Below are 24,704 nucleotides of genomic sequence, written 5' to 3'. Positions count from 1 at the left end.
TAGGGTAAAGCAGGGGAGAAAGGGAATCAAGATTTGATAACAATCTGGTGATGTTTCCACCTACGGGCTAACCCTGAAGGAGTTATACATCAGGATGCTGCAATCCGGGGATCAAACGTAGGGAAGGGATGGAGGGATCCTGAGAATATTCTTCTGGGAATCTCAATTTTGGGTTCAATTCTTGTGTAGAAGCAACTTGACAGTTGAGATGTCGGTCTATTAGGGACATTTCTGGTTGAGAATCGGCATCTCCGTCGTTCAGTTTCTTTGGTCAAATGTGAACACTGTACACTAAACCTTGGACCGGACCAAAGAAGTGGACTGAGACCACCAGAGATGGGTTTTGGTGAGTGTACAAGTGAACACCCAAACCCCAGAAACTGTATGAGGTCAGCAAATGCCAACAAAACCAGATGATTGCTAGCAAAACCCCAACTAAGGTACTACTTTATGCATATGTTTTACTGAGCATTGGACAAAAACTACAGATATGAAAGCTCATCGCAGTACCAGAGTATGTACCAGAGTATCGGAGTGAAGTTTTTAACATGTGTTTTGCCTCTGAGTACTTTTCATTTGTTATTTCCGTTACAAATTGGAACAAAACAGCATAGCTTAAAGTTTTGTAGACACAAAAACTACAGGTATGAAGGCTAATTGCAGTACACATCAAGTATTTCTTGAAAATTTTGATATGTACCAGAGTATCGGAGTGAAGTTTTTAACATGTGTTTTGCCTTTGAGTACTTTTCATTCGTTATTTCCGCTACAAACCGTGTTCAAATTGAAACAAAACAGCATAGCTTAAATTTTGGTAGACACACTATTGGCAAAACGGAGACAAATGATCGAATGGTTGATGTTGTGTACTACCAAATTGGAGTATAGTAATACTTTCTCATGGTACTGAATAAGGATCGACCGATAAATCGGCCGGCCGATATTTGCGTTCTTTATTTGAATCGGTATCGGCCGATACGTGCATTGTTTGGTCTGGACAAAAACTACAGATATGAAGGCTAATCGCAGTACACATCAAGTATTTCCTGAAATTTTAATATATATTATTTGTTTTAATATATAATATTTGTTATCGTTGTTATTTTTTACAGTGTCAAATTGAAACAAAACAGCATAGCTTAAAGTTTGGTAGACACACTATTGGCAAAACGGAGACAAATGATTGAATGGTTGATGTTGTGTACTACCAAATTGGAGTATAGTAATACTTTCTCATGGTACTGAATAAGGATCGATCGATAAATCGGCCGACCGAAATTTGTGAAATTGAGACAAAACAGCATAGCTTCAAGTTTTGTAGACACAAAAACTACAGATATGAAGGCTAATCACAGTACACATCAAGTATTTCCTGAAAATTTTGACATGTACCAGAGTATCGGAGTCATGTTTTTAACATGTGTTTTGCCTCATTTCAATAAATATTTGTATAAATTTGAGACCGGTAATATTTGTTATTTTTGTTATTTTTTCATGTAAATTGAGGCAGCAAAAACAGTATCGGTCACAAATATCGGCCCAAGCAAAATCGGCAAAATCGGCTAAGGGTGAAATTGAAACAAAACAGCATAGCTTCAAGTTTTGGAGACACAAAAACTAGAAATATGAATGCTAATCAGTACACATCAAGTATTTCCTGAAAATTTTGACATGTACCAGAGTATCGGAGTCATGTTTTTAACATGTGTTTTGCCTCGGCTAAGGGTGATGGGAAAAAATCGGCATCGGCTCAAAAAAAAAAAAATCAGTCGATCCCTAGTACTGAATGAGAAAAATATCAACCCTAACCCCCCCAACCATTACATTTTTTCAACTCACTCACTTTGTTTTGTTTTTTTTTTTTCTTATGTTTCAGTATGATCTACTCCCTGGTTACCTCGTAACAACCGACTTCTGGAGAGACCTCTGGATACACAAACTGCCATATTTACTACAGTTCTTTTTTTGTACGAGAGACAAAACAATGATTTGTTCTTTTGGGGACATACTTCCTGCTCGACGACATACTGTATATATATATATATACAGTATATATATGTATGAACTCAATCTGTCATTTACAGTTTGATTGGTCGTCGTGAGTCCATCACTGCCTGGAAAACATTTATGACATGAACACACACACACACACACACACACACACACACACACATTGTTCCGGAGTGGTACAGTCACTTAAACGTACCGGTAGCAGCGATGGTAGCACCCAGGTTGAAGAGCACAGTAACGTTTGCACAGTTTGTCTCAGGCACAGCAGGGGTGAAGAACCCGAGTACTGCCCGCCCCCCCCCCGGCACAGCATAGCTCCGCTTCGGAGCCTCACCCGTCGTAGCAACAGTGAGTCAGAAACGGGTGGGATGGGTGGATGAGTTGGAGCGCACTGCTAAAAGAAAAAAAAAACGTAATTTTAATGTACTCTTTGACATTTGAACTCAAAACACTGAGTTTGTGTACAGCAGCAAATGCCTTCTTATTGTTGTTTTCGGTGTTGTTCCACCATGAGAATCATTTCCAAAAGACACAATTACACACGTATTGTTTGCACAAACGTTGTATTTCATCTTTCACAATGTCAACGGCTGCGTTTTCTCGAGATCTTGTATGATAATCCAGCTACACAGGTGAAGGTCTTCCAGTGTGTACTATGTACTTAAAACAGGGAAGCACATGTTGTATCTTTTCCAGCTCTGGTGAAGCAAGGGACCAAATTGCCTACTTCTTCTTCTTCTTCTTCTTTGGTAAAGGGATTTCTTCCAATGTAAACGACGAAGAAGAACGAATGAAGCACAAAGAGACATTGTCGACTACAGTGAGTCTTTTCTTCATCCAGTAAATGTAACAGTGATTATAGGCGTCACCTTCACGGACACGTTACACTGTTACACTGTACAGAACCAATGCTTGTTAAAATACGTCAAAGTGAGATATTACAATAACAGGACAAGTGTACTAGTAATTACTGCATTTGGGATATATACACTCCTAAACACAATCTCAAGACCTAGGAAAACATTTGATTAATGTTCATGTTAAAGGTTAAATAACTGTTAATAGTTATCCTCCCTATCCGTGTGGAAGTGGTAAGTTTTTGGCGATTTAAGTTGAAAGGAAATAACCTGGAGGCTACCGTTTAGGTCGCTAGCTCTCTAGTTTGCGAGTTAGCATGTGTCTCAAGACCCCGCAATTGCGCAATATGTTGTAAATAAAAAGAGTATAAATGTGACTATAGTCGTGTTTTGTCATGTCTACAGGGCTCTAATAATGCTTTGTTCATTTTAATCTGAAAAAAATCATTTGTCTACCCACCGACTATATGTGGTTTCTTAAGTTTTTATTATTTGCCGTTTTATTATTATTATTATATTTATTTATAATAATTATTACTATTATTTTTTATCTTATTTTGTGCAGAAAAATAAAAATTAAGATATTTGAGAACAGTGGAACATTTTATCAGAGCTTTTATTGTAGAAAATCGGAACCAAAGCACTGAAAAATTTGTATATTTTTCTGTTTTTAATAAATGCGTTTTTTTTTTTTGTTTTTTTTTTAAAACCTGATGCGGCCCAGCCTTGCCCAGACCCTAGCTCCAGTGGCCCCCAGGTAAATTGAGTTTGAGACCCCTGGTATACGGTATAAATACAGTTCGATGTCGATGAAATGACCTATAGTCACCTTTACATTCCTATTATGCATTGCTTACATCACATTACGAAAACCAGTTAGTCGACTTCATGCAATGTTAAGGTAATATAATGTCAGGTAATGTCATGCCGCCTAGTGACCATCATACTAACTATTACTATTATTTCAGTATGTTTTAACTAATAAACCATAGTTTACTACGAAATAATTTCTGGAAAACGCGATATTCCCAATGACAATTTAAGACCCAGTCTTAAGTTTATGTTCAGGAGTGTATGTCTTTGTCTCACAGGTACCTTAAACACGACAAATTTATCCTTTACGTGTTGTAGCACTGTCCTAGTTTTACCCACATACCCATTCCCACCACCATCCTGACGGAGGAGATACAGTATGAAGCCCTGCATTTTCTACCCTTACTGTGTATGTGAATTTAGATATTGTTCATGAAATAAACTATTTTAAAGTCAATAGTATGTTTTGTGTTCATTATATTAGCAACAAAAAAAAAGGCCAGTAAGGATAATTCATAATGCCGCCTACAGAGAACATACTAAAATGACAAATACTTCAACTTGCTGATATAGTTCATCTGCAAACAGCTAAAATAATGCATAAGGCTAAAAATTGAAACTGAAAAAAACATGCTTGTCACTTTGACTGACATGTTGAAAATATGTACATGATTCGTATCAGGTGCTGAAATGTACCTGACAGGCACAAATCAGGTCACAGCGTGTCGGGCATTTTAATTTCATGCCCTCTGTTGACATGATTGACATGCTGATGCCAACTAATGCCAGGGCGGACAAACAACTTGATTCATCATTGATAATTTATTCTCCGGAAAAGCATTCCCGTTTTTTGTTTTTTTTTCCCCCTAAATATCACTTCCATGCCGAGGAGGGGGGGGGATTACAGTTGGCTCGTATGCTGCGGAGACAGACGAGTTCTACATAAATGACCTGAGCGTAGTGTTTTCCGGAGCTGCAGGACAAGAGCTCAGTGTCATTCCGCAGCTTTAAGACGAAGGCTGCATGCTGGCAAGAAGAGAAGGGAACGAGAGGACTGATTTAAATGCACGCACACACACACACACACACACACACACGTATGCATGTGATGAGAGGTCAGAAGGTAAGCAGTGTCTGTCTGGTATAATTATGAAGACATGCATGGAATGGTTATAGAGAGCATACAGGGAAGACAGGCTGTCACCAATCTGTCACCTTGTGTCTACCACGGCCTGGACACACACTTACTCACCTGCTCACACACATCGGCAAATTTAGATGTCTTCCAGCTGCGTTAACGCAGGGAAGTCTACTGAAAGTAGGCTACAAGTCGTTGAAATGAGTTCTAAAAGTGTGAGTGTGCATGGTGTGTTGAATAAAAAAAGAAATAGTCGAAAACTAGGCAACCGCTTATCTTCCACATTAATACCAAAATATGTGAAAGCAAAGAATGGAAATAAATTCTACATCAAAATTTCTTCTAAAAGTGTGAGTGTGCATGGTGTGTTGAATAAAAAAAGAAATAGTCGAAAACTAGGCAACCGCTTATCTTCCACATTAATACCAAAATATGTGAAAGCAAAGAATGAAAATAAATTCTACATCAAAATTTCTTCTAAAAGTGTGAGTGTGCATGGTGTGTTGAATAAAAAAAGAAATAGTCAAAAACTAGGCAACCGCTTATCTTCCACATTAATACCAAAATATGTGAAAGCAAAGAATGAAAATAAATTCTACATCAAAATTTCTTCTAAAAGTGTGAGTCTGCATGGTGTGTTGAATAAAAAAAGAAATAGTCGAAAACTAGGCAACCGCTTATCTTCCACATTAATACCAAAATATGTGAAAGCAAAGAATGAAAATAAATTCTACATCAAAATTTGTGCTAAAAGTGTGAGTGTGCATGGTGTGTTGAATAAAAAAAGAAATAGTCGAAAACTAGGCAACCGCTTATCTTCCACATTAATACCAAAATATGTGAAAGCAAAGAATGAAAATAAATTCTACATCAAAATTTGTGCTAAAAGTGAGTGTGCATGGTGTGTTGAATAAAAAAAGAAATAGTCGAAAACTAGGCAACCGCTTATCTTCCACATTAATACCAAAATATGTGAAAGCAAAGAATGAAAATAAATTCTACATCAAAATTTGTGCTAAAAGTGAGTGTGCATGGTGTGTTGAATAAAAAAAGAAATAGTCGAAAACTAGGCAACCGCTTATCTTCCACATTAATACCAAAATATGTGAAAGCAAAGAATGAAAATAAATTAGACATCAAAATTTGTGCTAAAAGTGTGAGTGTGCATGGTGTGTTGAATAAAAAAGAAATAGTCGAAAACTAGGCAACCGCTTATCTTCCACATTAATACCAAAATATGTGAAAGCAAAGAATGAAAATAAATTCTACATCAAAATTTGTGCTAAAAGTGTGAGTGTGCATGGTGTGTTGAATCAAAATTTGAATTGTCAGTTTCTAATTGCATTTTATTCAATATATCTAGCATACAATGTGGTGTGTGTCATCTTGTTAGCGTTAGCCCAGCTATGTTTGTAATGTATTTTTTTGGATAAAACCTCCTTGTTAGCCTGTTAGCATGAAACTAGCACAGCTACACCACAAAAATCTCAGTTTTTCTTTTGATCACGGCTGCAAAATAAGCCACAACGGAGCCAGCATTTTCATAAAGAAAGTAAGAAACGCTATTGAAGTTATTAGTTCTTCATTAATTCCTCAGTAACTACTATATTTTTGCGTACTTCATTGTTAAGTGATAAGCTAACTTTTACCTTCCTTGAAGATACTGGCAACTTTCTTTAGCTAACCGAGGTTCCGCTGTATTACAAAAATATTAGAGTGGAATTCCGTTCCGGTAAAACGCTGGTATTGTCGCCCCCACACAATCTCGACACCATCTTGAGCTCCGTGCTTGAAGCAGATGGAGACGAGGGGCCGAGCTAACGGCGTTCTTCCAGGATAGTAGGCGAGTAACAGTATGATTTAGCAACATGTGTGTCGGAGAATGTGCGGGGGCTTCCTTAATAGAACAATGTTGAAGGTCAGCCCGGCGTTAAGAAGATGAGCATATCTTGGCTAATTAGCACTCCCACAGAGAGCCAACCCAGCATCTGTGACCGTCTATGCTATCCTGATTACTCTTACTGTAGCTTTTTACAATTCTTACAATTGAAGTCACACGTGAAGACATACAGTGAAGGCCAAACATATTAGCATGCCAAAGTGGCTAACGTTAGCCACAATGTAGCCACAATTAGCCTATATATAATAAATAAAAATTACTAAAAATATATAAAATTTTATTTGTATTATTTTTTGTAAATAAATAAATAAATAATAAATAAAAACAATTATATATATAATAATAATAATAATAATAATAATAATAATAATAACAATAATAATAATAATAATATATATATATATATATATATATATATAACTATATAACTCATTCAATCCCAGACATTTTTCAACACTGTGAACTATTTAGGAATAAAGTCAAAATATTATAGAAAATAAATTTAGATTATTAAGATTAATTATGAATAAAAAATATTTGAAAAATTAAGTGTATCTATATTATACTGGTCTACAAGCAAAATGCTTCCATAACAAAAATAATAAATTTTTCTTGGTTTAGGTTACTAATAAAGAAAAAGTGGCTATTTTTTCGAAGATACATTATTGAGTCAAAAAAGGTCTACATGGTGACGTGGATTGTGGCTTCTGATGCGCAGTCCAGTGGTCCCTTTGCATTTAAAGCCTTTGAGAGGAGTTCATTTAATTGGTTCATATTTTGGCAATATTGAAAAGTTTGGTTAGCGCACAGACCTCAAAGCTAGGAGACCAGGGTTCGATTCCACCCTCGGCCATCTCTGTGTGGAGTTTGCATGTTCTCCTTGCCGTGCATGCGTGGGTTTTCTCCGGGTACTCCGGTTTCCTCCCACATTCCAAAAACATGCTAGGTTAATTAGCGACTCCAAATTGTCCATAGGTATGAATGTGAGTGTGAATGGTTGTTTGTCTATATGTGCCCTGTGATTGGCCGGCGACCAGTCCAGGGTGTACAGTCTAGATTTAGCCACTTTTATCTGAGAAAAAAAATTGTTGAGCAGTGTTACCTGTCACATGAAACCACGTTGTGTTTAAAAAGCTAATAAAAACCTACAGATTGTAGAGATTGTCCACTCATCCACTGTGCAGCCGATGCTTGAAGATATGCTCTCATCCCCTCTGACCTGACTCTGTCACAGCACATGTTCTCATCTTTGTGCTGCATGTCACCTTTTACGCCTACAGGAAAGCACGAATGCGCTGTACCTTACAGCCCCATCGTGCTGTAATATTTTATACATAAAGGCTGGCTACTGTACAGCAGACACGTAGTACTGTTAAATAACCACATGTGTTTTTTGTTACTAGACCTTGAATCACAGGAATTCTCCAAGCGCAACATGTATGTAAAGTCAAGGTTATTTTGTGATATAAATTTATTTATAAGCTGAAGCTTGACTGAAATGCTGTGGAAATTTGCTAAAAGGTATAATGAAAGTAAATTAGTTCAAATCAGGAATTGAACCAACTATCTGTGGGTCTGGATCTAAGCAGCTGTGCTTTACTAATTTGCCACAATTGGGGTAGAAAGCCTTTGTATTGTTAAATAGGAAGTCTCCAAGCGCAACACGTATGTAAAGTCAAGGTTATTTTGTGATATAAATTTATTTTATGAACTAGTTGATGTAACGTCAGCAGACATTGCGTGTGAATCCTGAAAAGCTGACGCGAAACTGAAATGCATTGAATAGGTACGAAAATCTAAATTTTTAGAATGAACACAGGAGTCGTTCGGAAGCTGAAGCTTGACTGAAATGCTGTGGAAATTTGCTAAAAGTTAGTCAGTTAATTTCTTGTGTCCTATCTTGGAAGTTCATCATAAAAATTCAAATAAAATCTGAATTTTTAGATTTTGAGATGAGTTTGCCGAGGGGTTTTACAGCCTTAAAAATATTTTAAAAAAAATTTTTTTTAATTATTTTGGGAACCTATTCCCGGCGATAAACGAGAGCATTCACAACCCAGCAAATTTATGGATTTCTGATAAATTGATTTTATTTTTCATACAGTTCACAACACGGGAAAATTCACAAATTTTCCAGAGGAATGAGCTGTGTGTCAGGAACGTTTTTACGAGCGTCTCAATCACTCAAAGAATTTAACACGGATAGATAAGTCCTGCCAAAAGACTCTACTGTAGCAGGCGAAATGTTTTATTGCATTGCAAACGATGTTACATTCATTAACTCGCTTAAAAACAGACATCGATCCTCCCACTCGGTATTTTTCCAACCCACTCGGACGGCATCCTTCTCTCGTTTCTATCGCCATTTCCTCTCATCTGCTTCAAACACGGGGAAGACGCTAACAAAGGCTCCTGTGGGAGCTTCACATCAATTTCTCTGCCCTTTTCGGTTATTGAGTGGTGTTTTTTGTGTTGGGGTAATATATCACGTTCAGCGACCTCCATTCTCCTGCTGGACTCGACGTTTTACAGGAAGCTATCAACACTAACCAGGCCTCTGCCGTCTCTCACGTTCTCGCCTTGATCAGTCCGACAGCGCCGAGGCATTGTTGCTTGGGATTTACTCTTTCATAATTGGATAGATGCTTTGAGGTCTAAAGGAGGAACGATAGTATCTCCGGGGATCCATACAGTATCTACTGTAGCACCCGACGCCTCGTCTAGCTCCACAGAGACTTTTAACGTGCCGTAAAGCCGGCAGCAAGCAGCAAGATCATGTGATTTAGTGTATAAAAATGCACTCAATGCAACCGGCAATTTGCTCGTGAATGTGAAAATAGCCTTAAATGTTCAGTTTTCCCTTTCATTCTTCATTTATATGTACTTAGAATTGTTCTATGAGCAAGTGGAATTATTTGTGATTTTAGAAATAAAGAGTTAGTATGTTCTCTGTAGGCGGCATTATGAATTATCCTTACTGGCCTTTTTTGCAGTATATTTAGCGAGTGAAGATTGCTTTTACAGTTATTAACCCATATTTCCACACAATAAGTAAGAACCAGAGAGCAATAAAGAGCAATAAACAAATTTTGCTTTGTTCAATATTGAAATATTTCCGGCCACCTTATGTTGTATATTTGTAATATGAGGTTTCCAAGCTCATATTTTCATCTATTGTGATCCCCAGAAATGTATTTTCCTTCACCCTTTCAATGTCTACACCGTCTTTTTGTATTTGCTGGTGCGTGTCCTTTCTGCTGTTAGCAAACAGCATGATTTTAGTTTTATTTAGGTTCATTTTTCTGTCAAAAGAAAATATATATCTATATAAAACATGTCCCCAGTTTAATTAATTCGTTTAAATTGAATTTGATCTTTTCCGGTTTAAATTTATCCCCGGTGCGTTCTTTCAGGAAAATATTAGTTCCCAACTAAAAACATTTTTTTTTGTGGGAAAAGCTACATTTCAAGCATAATTTTCTCTCATGGAAAAAAAAAAGTTTGTTTCTGCCTTTCTCTGTTCTTTAGTAGTCAGAAGTAGAACATAAGTATGTTTCAGAAAAATATCAGTTCCCAACTAAAAAAAAAATTTTTTTGTGGGAAAAGCTACATTTGAAGCATCATTTTTTTTCATCAGCTGGGATAGGCTCCATCACCCCCGCAACCCTTGTGAGGATAAGCGGTAGAAAATGAATGAATGAATGAATGAATGAATTTGATCTTTTCCGGTTTAAATTTATCCCGGGTGCGTTCTTTCAGGAAAATATTAGTTCCCAACTAAAAACATTTTTTTTTTGTGGGAAAAGCTACATTTCAAGCATAATTTTCTCTCATGAAAAAAAAAAGTTTGTTTCTGCCTTTCTCTGTTCTTTAGTAGTAAGAAGTAGAACATAAGTATGTTTCAGGAAAATATCAGTTCCCAACTAAAAAAATTTTTTTTTTGTGGGAAAAGCTACATTTCAAGCATCATTTTTTTTCATCAGCTGGGATAGGCTCCATCACCCCCGCGACCCTTGTGAGGATAAGCGGTAGAAAATGAACGGGTTCACGATGGCAACAGCTATGATATGTACATTTCTGCTTAATAATGCAAAAATGCTGCATGCGCAGTGAGAAGAATTAAAATAATACGACTTCTGTTCTGTTTTATTCGACCTTCCCTGTGGGTTCCTGTTCATTCATGCATGAGTTTGTGTGTGTATTCATTCAGCTAATATCTGATTACATATGCAGAGCTCATGCAGTTTGCCCCTGAAGGTATACACTCGAAAACAAACACAAATAATGCAGAAAAAGAACATATTGTACTAAGTATTGACATGTAAACATTATATTTTTGACCAATATCATGACATTATTATGACATCAATCATTTTTGTGTTGCTCTTTATGTTTTTGCAGAAAAATGCAATCCTTCTTAAACATATTTAAAGTATAAAATGTGCAGTTAATCACCACAAAATGTATTTTAAATAAAATTATAAAATGTAAAAATAAAAATAATTAAAATAAAATTGACTTTAAAATGTAAATAAATGTAATAAATACATTTAAATAAAAATAAAATGTATTTTAAATAAAATTAAATAAAAATGATTATTTTATTTTATTTATTTTAAATGATTTTGATTTTAAACAATATTACCCTTTGCTGGCCTATATGTGTTCCAATATGACACCCCATGACGCCCCTTTAGCTGCTTTCACCTTTCACTTCCACTGCCATTGTGGAGGATGTGAGCGCCTCTGTGTGTGTGTGTGTTTGTGTGTGTTTGTGGCAGTGTGTTTTTTGTCTGCTTTCTCTGCAGGATCTCCATTTTGCTCCCAGTGTGTACGTCCGGTGTTGGAGGAAGACCTTCAGATGAGCTTTAAACCAGCGCCACATGGTTCCACTGGATAAATATTAACAACCCCAGCATGAGAAGCACACACACACACATCTATAGGGGGAGGGGGTGGATCCAATCCAAATATTGATAGTATTGATACTAAGAGTTGTATTAGTACTCATTATGTCATTGGATGCTCATATCACCTTGTACGTATGTGACAAAAAATAAATAAAAATACAAAAAATTTCCAAAAAAATTCTATAAAAAAAAACAATAAAAAAATAAAATAAAATAAAAAACCTTAAATTATATTAGGAAAGCAGGAAGTGAACAAATGTAACAGTTGATGTTTGCTAAATACAAGGATGAAGAGTCTTGAACCAGTCATGATGTGTAATAATAATGATGTGAAATAAACTAAAATAAAATAAACTAAAATAAACTAAACTAAAATTAAATTAAATAAAATTAAATAAAATTAAAAACAAACAAAAAACCTTAAATTATATTAGGAAAGCAGTGAACAAATGTAACAGTTGATGTTTGCTAAATACAAGGATGGAGAGTCTTGAACCAGTCATGATGTGTAATAATAATGATGTGAAATAAACTAAAATAAACTAAAATAAACTAAAATTAAATTGATAAAATTAAATTAAATTAAATTAAAAACAAACAAAAAAACTTAAATTATATTAGGAAAGCAGCAAGTGAACAAATGTAACAGTTGATGTTTGCTAAATACAAGGATGAAGAGTCTTGAACCAGTCATGATGTGCTATATATATCACTATATTGACACTTACTATGGTACCCATTATGGCATTGGATGCTCATATCACCGAGTACTTCGGTACTTGACAAAAACAAAAACAAACAAAAAAAAAACTAAACTATATTAGGAAAGCAGGAAGTGAACAAATGTAACAGTTACTGATTGTAAAAGTACCAGATGGAGGGGTAGGATTTAATAAGCTTTGCTTCTTCCTACTCCTTTTGGACATGTGGAACTGGGAACTGATTATGTGATGCATTCAATTGTAATCTGATGCATGTTCAAATGAAATAAAACCAATGCATCCCACGAGTCGAAATATTTACCCACCCCTGATATAGGCTACTGTTGTTTGTATGTGATGACAATTGTTTTAGTGCCCATTGTTGATTATTGTTGTTTAGTACATACGGCCTCCTGGAAATAGCCACCGACTCCATGCTGAGTCTGACACATTGTGCCTCACTACTCCTACTAAGTCCTTATTAGCACACGAACAATCTGCCTGCACCTGAAATAGAAACCATCCAAACACTTCAATTCAGTTTCAGCTTGGAGCGGGTTTCAGGTAGTCATTTACAAGTGCAGTTTATTGTTTGTGTTGACTTTACGTTGACTTAAACGATCCCTTAAAACTTGGCGGGTACGCAGTTTTTCTTACATTGGTGAATTCCTTATATTTGTCCTAAATAACCGTACCTTCAGTTGTGGCCCTTATCTTTGTGACGATGGTGCAGCTTAGCCAGGCAGAAGGTCTCTAACATGGATGATCATCCCCTTCACTGGTCAGGAAAACGCCATGTGTATATATATATATATATATATATATATATATATATATATGAATGTGTGTGTCCTCATCATGCTCACTTCAAGGTCATGCTCCTCATGAATGGGCGGCTCACTCCAACTGAAATGGCACATCGTGAACAATGCTCAATTTATAGCCCGAATAAATGCAATTAATGCTTGAGGGTTAGAAAAAAGAAAAGAAAAATGGGTGCGGGAGGGCATCATTCATCCCTAACGAGCAGCAAGGTTAGAAATGTCATTAAGGCTGGAAAAAGATGCCATTTTGAAGTCATTCATAAGCAAGGGGACATAGATCCATTTGGTAGTGGTTCTGTGACCTGTCTTGTATCGTTTTGTTGTTGTTTATTCGTTAACAGAGCATCGAACTCACAACCTGACTATATGATTACAATATTGTTATTGTTTTTACTCATATTATTATAATGTTCATTCATTCATTTTCTATCGCTTATCCTCACGAGGGTCGCGGGGGATGCTGGAGCCTATCCCAGCTGTCTTCAGGCGAGAGGCGGGGTACACCCTGGACTGGTGGCCAGCCAATCTCAGGGCACATATAGACAAACAACCATTCACACTCACATTCATACCTATGGAAAAATTTGGAGTGGCTAATTAACCTAGCATGTTTTTGGAATGTGGGAGGAAACCGGAGTACCCGAGATGGCCGAGGGTGGGATCGAACTCGGATCTCCTTGCTGTGTGGCCTGCACACTAACCACTCATCCGCCGTGCAGCCTACTTAGTTATATTCATTCATTCATTTTCTACCGCTTATCCTCACAAGGGTCGCGGGGGTGATGGAGCCTATCCCAGCTGATGAAAATAAATTATGCTTGAAATGTAGCTTTTCCCACAAAAAAAAAAAAATTTTAGTTGGGAACTGATATTTTCCTGAAACATATGTATGTTTTTTTTCATGAGAGAAAATTATGCTTGAAATGTTATGCTTTTCCCACAAACAACCATTCACACTCACATTCATAACCAAGACCTCACAGCTAGGAGACTCGAGTTCAATTCCACTTTCGGCCATCTCTGCGTGGAGTTTGCATGTTCTCCCCGGGTACTCCGGTTTCCTCCCACATTCCAAAAACATGCTAGGTTAATTAGCCACTCCAAATTGTCCATAGGTATGAATGTGAGTGTGAATGGTTGTTTGTCTATATGTGCCCTGTGATTGGCTGGCCACCAGTCCAGGGTGTTACCCGCCTCTCGCCAGAAGACAACTGGGATAGGCTCCAGCACCTCCACAAAACCTTGTTAGGATAAGCGGTAGAAAATGAATGAATGAATGAACAGAAGGTGCTGAATGCCGAAAACGGATGCAGCTGTGTTTATAGTCTTAATGATACCACAGTGGGAGTGTATCCAATCACAATTAAATCACTCATGCAGCTGGGGACTGTTTACATTTTAAATATGATAATATGTTTGTAGTGTTTTCAACAAGGATGCTGGTGACACCAAGCTAAAACCACAAACGAAGACCCTGGAGTTCCACTAAAATGTTTAATTGTCTTCCTGTTTAATATGTCTGTATGTGTGGTGAAAAGTGCAACAGAAAAGGTGCATCTCAACATCTTGAGCGGCTGCTACATTATCAAATGTCCCAAGTCTAATCAATCACACCAACTAATATCCAAATATATAAAAAATAAACCAAAATACAGTCAAACTCACGGCATTCCTGCGTGACAACTCAACGTGGGTGGCATCCACCACGTTCTCCTGCAGTCTTCATTAGCGATCCCCGCCCCGGCGAGATCCGGAAGTGAACCGGAAGTGCATCTCCGGAAACCGGAAGTGAATCGGAAGTACATCTCCGGAAACCGGAAGTGAACCCCAGCGATAACATATTTTAATACAAATTTGTATAAATCATGAATTACTTATTTAAACAACTTTTAGTCACTTCTAGCAAAATGCACACCCTTAGCGTTGCTTTTTCAAACACATTAACTTATTTATTCGGAAAATTGCCTTAAGGGCAGCACAGTGTTATATTAGCATTCTTAGTATTAGATTATTTTAAACAAGCTACACATAACAGGGGGATTATTCTTAAGGAATTAGGTCTACTTAGTGAGCAGCTACTTTTGTCGAGTGGGAATGGGGAGAGAAATGTGACATTTTCTACTGGGTTACACCCTGGACTAGCGGCCAGCCAATCACAGGGCACATATAGACAAACAACCATTCACACTCACATTCATACCTATGGACAATTTGGAGTGGTCAATTAACCTAGCATGTTTTTGGAATGTGGGAGGAAACCCGGCATGCACGGGGAAAACATGCAAACTCCACACAGAGATAGCCGAGAGTGGAATTGAACTCAGGTCTCCGAGCTGTGAGGCCTGCGTTTTAACCACTCAGTCAGCATCTATTTAACAGCCTCTGTCCTTAAACCGCTTCACTCGTTGCTACGTGACATTTACACTACACCCCTGAGCAACCAATGGCACTAAAAAATACCACTGCTTATATAAAGGGTTTTTCCAGACAGGAATAATTATACCAGGAGGTCAACTTATGTATTTTTAGTCATCAATAATAGCTTGTTTTTGTATCAATGTATCATATATGTGTGGTTTAGTGCAGGCATACAGTATACACAGTAGCTTCCAGTTCACTTAAGACAGGGGTCTCAAACATGCGGCCAAAATGTGGCCCGCAGGACACTAGTTTGATTCCCCCGCCTTGATATGAAAGTTTAATGTTAGTGCGGCCCGCTTAAGTTTGATATGGATGCTGTATGGTATCATGTACCCAGAAAAAAATATTACGTTTGATTAATGTTCATGTTAAAGGTTAAATAACTGTTAATAGTTATCCTCTCGATCCGTGTGGAAGTGGTAAGTTTTTGGCTGTTTAAGTTTAAAGGAAATAACTTGCAATAACTCGCATGTTTTACACAAAATAAACACAGTTAGGACACTAATAAATTCTTACTTGACAAATTAAAATGCATTTTTTTTGCTGGTCGGGAATCCAACCACTTGTGCCTGATGGTGGCGTCTTTAGGAATTGTAAACAAATGTGGCTTTGCTAGCAATTAAACAGAGGAGTAGCGCTTGGGGAAAGGCAGAGACCTTATCTGCTAACAGATACGCCCATATAAGGAATTCCGCCCTCTGTGACATCACAAAGGAATAGTTTTACCACACCTGTTGAAACCTAGCATTTTGAGCCATCACAAATTTCATGCCATCAATCACTGTGATTGGTTACTCCCCCTACTTTTGCTGCATGCACACTCTATCGGCACACAGCATGGGCCTGGGCATGCCCATATAAGGAAGTCTGGGTTGTTTTACCTGCAACACTGACTACTACAATTTAGCAGTGTAAAGTTATCTAGAGGACACCGGATGTCACCGAAATGGAGAGATAAAATACAAAGCAGATTTAAGAGTCTATTTAAATTTTTTTTCCTGTTGGAGTTGGTGCCATTGACCTTCATGAAGGTGACGTGCAAAGTGGCTTCCCTGTTCATTTCCATCCCTATCAGCCTTCCAGGATACGGCAACATAACATCGCTATCAGACATCTCCAGCGCTATCAGGTTCCTGAAAGTCTTATTATAGGGCTTGTAATGCTGATCTGCTGTTCTCTTTGTGACACTGCATTCCGGGGGGGGGGGGTGTTTTTTTTTTAATCCATATGAGCATATGCAGTAAGAGACAATACATATGTAAATATTCATATTTATAACAATATGCTATAGTTTTACTCATTCATTCATTTTCTACCGCTTATCCTCACAAAGGTCGCAGAGATGCTGGAGCCTATCCCAGCTGGCCACCAGTCCAGAGTGTACCGCCCAAAGACAGCTGGGATAGGCTCCAGCACCCCCATCACCCTCGTAAATTGATGAGACATTACATTCTATGGCATGTCCAACATGGCGTAGTGGGAAAAAAAGTTTCTCCTCCCAGTTCGTGTGGAAGTGGTTTATGGCTTCATTTCGCCGCAATGCTCAAGACAGTGCCTTATTCCAAAATGTCACCCACAGTACCCATTGAAGGACTGGGCTAAGACTTGTCGAACATGAGCAGCATTTCTCCAAACATTTGGACTTGCGGTGCTTACACGATGGACAATGCATTCGTTATAGTTACACATAACTATAGCATATCGCATCCACTATGTAAGAAGTCAAAATAATGTATGTAACATTGAAGCCTGTCTGCTAAAATATCCAGTACACAGTCAGTATATATATATATATATATATATAGCCTGGGAAATAAATACCCCGGGTGTTGTGTAGTACAATGCCATGGTAGTGATACACACTCACACACAAGTTCTATTTATGCTGAAGGTGCACTGGATGCCTCTGAGCTCCGCTCTAATTATTTGTCTGTGACAAGAGCACAGTGAGAGGCTAATGAACTGATCTAATGATGCACCCCCCCCCCCACCATTCCCTCTTGGATTCCGTCCCTGGGAAGAAACCTCAAATTTCATTTGCACTGAACATTTATTTACACAGTAGCATCGAATGTCTGAAATAAGAACGCCCAAGTCCGCCATTTCCACTGTCGGATGAATGTTGGTCAAGTCCGCTGTTATCTCACTCCACAGATGGTAATGGTAATGGTAATGGTAATGGTAATGGTAATGGTAAAGGTAATGGTAATGGTAATGGTAATGGTAATGGTAATGGTAATGGTAATGGTAAAGGTAATGGTAATGGTAATGGTAATGGTAAAGGTAAAGGTAATGGTAATGGTAATGGTAATGGTAAAGGTAATGGTAATGGTAATGGTAATGGTAATGGTAATGGTAATGGTAATGGTAAAGGTAAAGGTAATGGTAATGGTAATGGTAATGGTAATGGTAAAGGTAATGGTAATGGTAATGGTAATGGTAATGGTAATGGTAATGGTAATGGTAAAGGTAATGGTAATGGTAATGGTAATGGTAATGGTAATGGTAAAGGTAATGGTAATGGTAATGGTAATGGTAATGGTAAAGGTAAAGGTAAAGGTAATGGTAATGGTAATGGTAATGGTAATGGTAAAGGTAATGGTAATGGTAATGGTAATGGTAATGGTAATGGTAAAGGTAAAGGTAAAGGTAATGGTAATGGTAATGGTAAAGGTAATGGTAATGGTAATGGTAATGGTAAAGGTAAAGGTAAAGGTAATGGTAATGGTAAAGGTAATGGTAATGGTAATGGTAATGGTAATGGTAATGGTAATGGTAAAGGTAAAGGTAATGGTAATGGTAATGGTAATGGTAATGGTAATGGTAATGGTAAAGGTAATGGTAATGGTAATGGTAATGGTAATGGTAAAGGTAATGGTAATGGTAATGGTAATGGTAATGGTAATGGTAATGGTAATGGTAATGGTAAAGGTAATGGTAATGGTAATGGTAATGGTAAAGGTAAAGGTAATGGTAATGGTAATGGTAATGGTAATGGTAATGGTAAAGGTAATGGTAATGGTAATGGTAATGGTAATGGTAATGGTAATGGTAATGGTTTTATTTCATTTGAACATGCATCAGATTACAATTGAATCCATCCCATAATCAGTTCCCAGTTCCACATGTCCAAAAGGAGTAGGAAGAAGCAAAGCTTATTAAATCCTACCCCTCCAGTTAGTACTTTTACAATCAGTAACTGTTACATTTGTTCACTTCCTGCTTTCCTAAAATAAAATTTGGGTCTCAAAGTTTTTGGAATGTGGGAATAAACCGGAGTACCCGGAGAAAACCCACGCATGCACGGGGAGAACATGCAAACTCCACACAGAGATGTCCGAGGGTGGAATTGAACCCTGGTCTCCTAGCTGTGAGGTCTAACCACTCATCCGCCATGCAGCCCCTAAACTTGTATATACCAAAAAAAGATTAGTCTCCCATCTTTTATAAGATGAGAGAAGATGAGAATCAAACCCAGGTCTTCCCGATCTCCTGACTGTGTGGCTTACATGTTAACCACTCAACCACCGTTCGGCCCACGTTTATCCATATATATTTAGCTAAAATGTCAAAACTAAACCACAACATTCATTCATTTTCTACCGCTTTTCCTCACGAGGGTCGCGGGGGTGCTGGAGCCTATCCCAGTTGTCTTCAGGCGAAAGGCGGGGTACACCCTGGACTGGTGGCCAGCCAATCACAGGGCACATATAGACAAACAACCATTCACACTCACATTCATACCTATGGACAATTTGGAGTGGCTAATTAACCTAGCATGTTTTTGGAATGTGGGAGGAAACCGGAGTACCCGGAGAAAACCCACACAGAGATGCCCAAATGTGGAATTGAACCCTGGTCTCCTAGCTGTGAGGTCTGCGCGCTAACCACTCGACCACCGTGCCGCCCAAACCACAACATAAACAACACAAAAAATTTTAGTTTTAGCAAAATTTAGCATGAAAGTAACCTTTTTTAAACGAACATAACATCCCAAACTATTGCCGAATTGTCCATAGGTATGAATGTGAGTGTGAATGGTTGTTTGTCTATATGTGCCCTGTGATTGGCTGGCCACCAGTCCAGAGTCAGGGCCGCGCGGTGGACATTTTTGATGATTTTTGACATATTTTCCAAGCCACACGGAATATTGTCGACTTGACGACTATGTGACTTAGGAGTTAATTCAAGTGTAAGTTTGGACTTAAACTAAAACTCAATTTATATAGGAAGCAAATTTGTTCACATCCTGAAGCTGGACGCCATTTTTAGTCAGCAGTGCATCCGATTTTTGTTTCATGTTATATTTGATTTTGCTTTTGCACGTGATTGCACATGACCACCTGATGATAAATAATCCAACCGTTCCGCAGCAAAAGCAAACATAAGAAAAATGGTGGGGGGGGGGCAACAACATTGGAGCAAAGGACAGGAAGGCATCAGGACAACGTGAGCATGAGAAGGTTGGCAGTGGGGAACATTGAAAACAGCCAAGAGGCACAATAACGGAGGATCCTACCACAGCAGGCACAGCATATGCTGCACACCATTAGCATACTCGGTCAACATTGGAATATCAGCGCTCTGACCCCAGAAAAGTGGCGAGGAGGGTGGATTAGCTGCAGGATCACCTCCTCCGGGGGAATGTGCGCTCTGAATAACAAGCTTTGTACTACGTATGTGAAGGCCAGTATGAGCCAGTATGAGCCAGTATGAACCAGTATGAACGTACACGAGGCAGTATTGTACATATGGTACGTATAGAAACAAAAACACAGGCAGCTACGACGATCCTTTTGATGCATTTGATATCATGCCCTCAAAGGAAGCGCCTTGGGAAGCTCCAAGGTGAGGAGGTAGAGACGGGAAGAAAAAAAAGTACATTTCTTTTGAGTGAGGGGGGGTACTTACGCGTATCATTATTCATTCATTCATTTTCAACGACTTATCCTGGGTGCTGGAGCCTATCCCAGCTGTCTTCAGGCAAGAGAGGCGGGGTACACCCTGGACTGGTGGCCAGCCAATCACAGGGCACATATAGACAAACAACCATTCACACTCACATTCATACCTATGGACAATTTGGAGTGGCTAATTAACCTAGCATGTTTTTGGAATGTGGGAGGAAACCGGAGTACCCGGAGAAAACCCACGCATGCACGGGGAGAACATGCAAACTCCACACAGAGATGGCGGGGATCGAACTCAGGTCTCCTTGCTGTGTGGCCTGCGTACTAACCACTGCAGCCTACTTAGGTACATTCATTCATTCATTTTCTACCGCTTATCCTCACGAGGGTCGCGGGGGTGCTGGAGCCTATCCCAGCTGACATCAACAGCAGCAGCAAACATCAACTGTTACATTTGTTCACTTCCTGCTTTCCTAATATAATTTAAGTTTTTTTAAATTTTATTTAATTTTAGTTTAGTTTAGTTTAGTTTAGTTTAGTTTAGTTTAGTTTAGTTTAGTTTAGTTTAGTTTAGTTTAGTTTAGTTTAGTTTAGTTTAGTTTAGTTTAGTTTAGTTTAGTTTAGTTTAGTTTAGTTTAGTTCACATCATTATTATTACACATCATGACTGGTTCAAGACTCTTCATCCTTGTATTTAGCAAACATCAACTGTTACATTTGATCACTTCCTGCTTTCCTAATATAATTTAAGGTTTTTTGTTTTTATTTTATTTTATTTTATTTTATTTTATTTTATTTTATTTTATTTTATTTTATTTTATTTTATTTTATTTTATTTTATTTTATTTTATTTTATTTTATTTTATTTTATTTTATTTCACATCATTATTATTACACATCATGACTGGTTCAAAACTCTTTATCCTTGTATTTAGCAAACATCAACTGTTACATTTGATCACTTCCTTTTTTCCTAATATAATTTAAGGTTTTTTGTTTTTATTTTATTTTATTTTTATTTTATTTTATTTTATTTTATTTTATTTTATTTTATTTTATTTTATTTTATTTTATTTTATTTTATTTTATTTTATTTTATTTCACATCATTATTATTACACATCATGACTGGTTCAAAACTCTTTATCCTTGTATTTAGCAAACATCAACTGTTACATTTGATCACTTCCTGCTTTCCTAATATAATTTAAGGTTTTTTATTTTATTTTATTTTATTTTATTTTATTTTATTTTATTTTATTTTATTTTATTTTATTTTATTTTATTTTATTTTATTTTATTTTATTTTATTTTATTTTATTTTATTTCACATCATTATTATTACACATCATGACTGGTTCAAGACTCTTCATCCTTGTATTTAGCAAACATCAACTGCTTGTATCGTATTTCGTATCGTATTTTCCTTACTCAATCCATCCCATAGTTTGATTCCACATACTGAAATGCTATGGCTAACATAACATAGTCCTAGCATAGAAGTGTTTCAGATTACGTTGTTTTATATAGATATTAAAACGCTAAAACTGTTTCATATCAATTCAAGGCAAAATAGCTCGGTTTCTGCGTTGGGCGTAAACCGAACACACTCGCCTTGCTCATTTTCCTGCTTCCTGAACGACCTCGCGATAGCGTTAATTACTTGAGCGGTGCTGGAGAATAACAAGAGAAAAGATAAGAGGTAGAACGCGCTGACACCAGCTGATATCGTTAATAGTTCAGCTTTGAGACCCGAATCCTCCAAAGCATCATTATCGTTACTTTCCACTTTTGCTTCCACTTTTTGTTTTTTTCAGTTCAGCCTGAATTTGAACATTTTCTATGAGGGAACATATATATTTAGTTTGTGTATTCTTCGAGTTCTACCATTACTAGCGTCTTTTTCCCCGAGGGCTACAAACCATTGGTTTCTCATTAAAAAGATCTATGCGGTGTCCTGACTGGGAATATTTCGCTATATGTCATCACTCGGCATGCAAATCATGATCAGGATGCGTGGTTGCATCTGTGACCCCGCTGTGAAGTAATCAGGTTTGAACGACGGAGAGGGACGGAGGGGGGTGTGGGGGGGGGGTGGAGCACATGAATGATGCTCATTACTGTGGAGAGTCCACTGTTTGTTCTCCCTTGAGTGTTCCATCCACGCTATCCCCCCACTTACTTCTACTTTAAGTCACTCTCTCCTAATTTCATGGGATTGTGTGTTCCTGGTTGAAAACCAGAGTCCACTCACTCCATATAACCAGCGTCTGATTCCTCAGTCTGTGCACTGTTCCCGTCGCGGATCGGATGTGTCAATGTCAACTTTTTTTTTTTTTTTTTTTTTTTTTTTTTTGCTAAGGAATTCAGAATCAAATCCTGAGACGACGAATGTAACTGTTCTACTTTTCAATGCGGACTATGGATTGTTTGGACCAATCAGGATCAGTGTTGGACCGCAATGACTGAACATCTGTTTATATCAGGGGTCTCAAACTCAATTTACCTGGGGACCACACTGGAGCTAAGGTCTGGGTCAGGTTTAAAAAAAAAAAAAAAAAAAAAAAAATATTATTAAAAACAGAAAAATATACAAACTTTTTCAGTGCTGATAAAACATTCCACTGTTCTCAAATATCTTAATTTTTATTTTTCTGCACAAAATAATTTGAAAAATAAATAAACAAATCAAGAATAAAGAAAATCAATCAGTAATAAATAAATATAATAATAATAATAATAAAACGGCAAATAATAAAAACTTAATAAACCACATATAGTTGGTGGGTAGACAAATTATTATTTCATATTAAAATGAACAAAGCATTATTAGAGCCCTGTAGACATGACAAAACACGACTATAGTCACATTTATACTTTTTTTTTATTTACAACATATTGCGCAACTGCAGGGTCTTGAGACACATGCTAACTAGAGCGCTAGCGACCTAAACGGTAGCCTCCAAATTATTTCCTTTCAACTTAAATAGCCAAAAACTTACCACTTCCACACGGATAGGGAGGATAACTATTAACAGTTATTTAACCTTTAACATGAACATGAATCAAACGTAATAATTTTTTCTGGGTACATGATACCATACAGCATCCATATCAAACTAACATTAAACTTTCATATCAAGGCGGGGGCCTCAAAGTAGTGTCCTGCGGGCCACATTTGGCCCCGCGGGCCGCGTGTTTGAGACCCCTAACCTAAACTGTAGCCTTCAAGTTATTTCCTTTCAACTTAAATAGCCAAAAACTTACCACTTCCACACGGATAGGGAGGATAACTATTAACAGTTATTTAACCTTTAACATGAACATGAATCAAACGTAATAATTTTTTCTGGGTACATGATACCATACAGCATCCATATCAAACTAACATTAAACTTTCATATCAAGGCGGGGGGCCTCAAACTAGTGTCCTGCGAGCCACGTTTGTTCTTGTAATGCTTATAAAGGACCAAAATACATCATTATCCTGAACGTGCTTGTTACGACATGCATGGCTACAACAGCATGGATCTAAAACGACTACAAACTAGAAAATGACGCGTATACTCGGTAAGGCAAACAGTGAAGGCATGTAGTCGGAGTGCAAACACAGACTGCAGCACAGCAAGCGTATGCACGCTAAACCACAAGGTGCTAAAATCCCGTTCGGACATCAACCACAGTGTGTACTCGTCTTCTTTTCTGACGTGCAGCTCAAGGTGAAACATTTCACACGTTATTGTTTGTCCGAGGCTGGCAAGGTCTCAAACAGGGGTACTTAGAATGTTGTATTCTCATGTCAAATGATCCCAAGTGAGCTCCGAAAGAAGTTCAGGATGGCTCAAAAGGCTCGGTTTCAGAGGGCGTGGTAAAACTGCCCCTTTGTGATGTCACAGAGAGACGGACTTCCTTATATGGTTCATAGTTAGGAAGCACTTTGGGTGTGGGACCACTGATGGTTGGAATGAATTAAAAGAAACTGTTTTGGAAAAATTCTTATATATAATCTTATATATAAATATATTATATATATATTTTTTTAAAATATATAAATCTTATATATAAATAAATACAACCGGAATAGGAGCAGATTCTGGAAAATCTAAAATGTTTTCTGAGCGGGTTATTGTGTGTAGCGGCTCTATCGGAGAAACCACAACTCAATACAAAGGGTTTAAAAAATTAGCATAATAACACCCCTTTAAACAAAACCAAATAAAG

At 37.5% G+C, this 24,704-nt stretch overlaps 1 protein-coding gene and 1 long non-coding RNA gene across 6 annotated transcripts in view; one reads left to right on the top strand and one right to left on the bottom strand.

Annotated features, from left to right (window-relative positions):
• cnih3 (cornichon family AMPA receptor auxiliary protein 3) overlaps positions 1 to 4,155 on the top strand; it is a 46,057-nt gene extending 41,902 nt beyond the window's left edge. For all 3 annotated transcript variants that reach the window (XM_058072446.2, XM_078794511.1, XM_078794512.1), the window contains one exon: positions 1,877 to 4,155. In XM_058072446.2, the coding sequence (XP_057928429.1) occupies positions 1,877 to 1,904 (28 nt within the window). In that variant the 3' untranslated portion in view covers positions 1,905 to 4,155. The remainder of the gene's footprint in view (positions 1 to 1,876) is intronic.
• Positions 2,144 to 14,886, bottom strand: LOC131129197 (uncharacterized). Of its 3 annotated transcripts, none has more exons than XR_013629390.1 (4): positions 14,819 to 14,886; positions 13,196 to 13,235; positions 13,025 to 13,107; positions 2,144 to 2,404 (listed from the first exon to the last, which is right to left on the bottom strand). It is a non-coding gene; the product is annotated as an uncharacterized LOC131129197 (long non-coding RNA). The 3 variants fall into 3 exon arrangements; XR_013629391.1 differs by having other exon boundaries at positions 2,144 to 2,401; XR_013629392.1 differs by having other exon boundaries at positions 13,025 to 13,082; positions 14,819 to 14,863.
• Between the last annotated feature and the right edge of the window lie 9,818 nt (positions 14,887 to 24,704).

This window comes from Doryrhamphus excisus, linkage group LG11, assembly GCF_037039965.1.
Source record: "Doryrhamphus excisus strain RoL-2023G ecotype Guam linkage group LG11, RoL_Dexc_Guam_v1.1, whole genome shotgun sequence".
NCBI lineage: Eukaryota > Metazoa > Chordata > Actinopteri > Syngnathiformes > Syngnathidae > Doryrhamphus > Doryrhamphus excisus.
The sequence above is the reverse complement of the archived record's forward strand: the minus strand, read 5'-3'. Positions and strand labels throughout refer to the sequence as shown.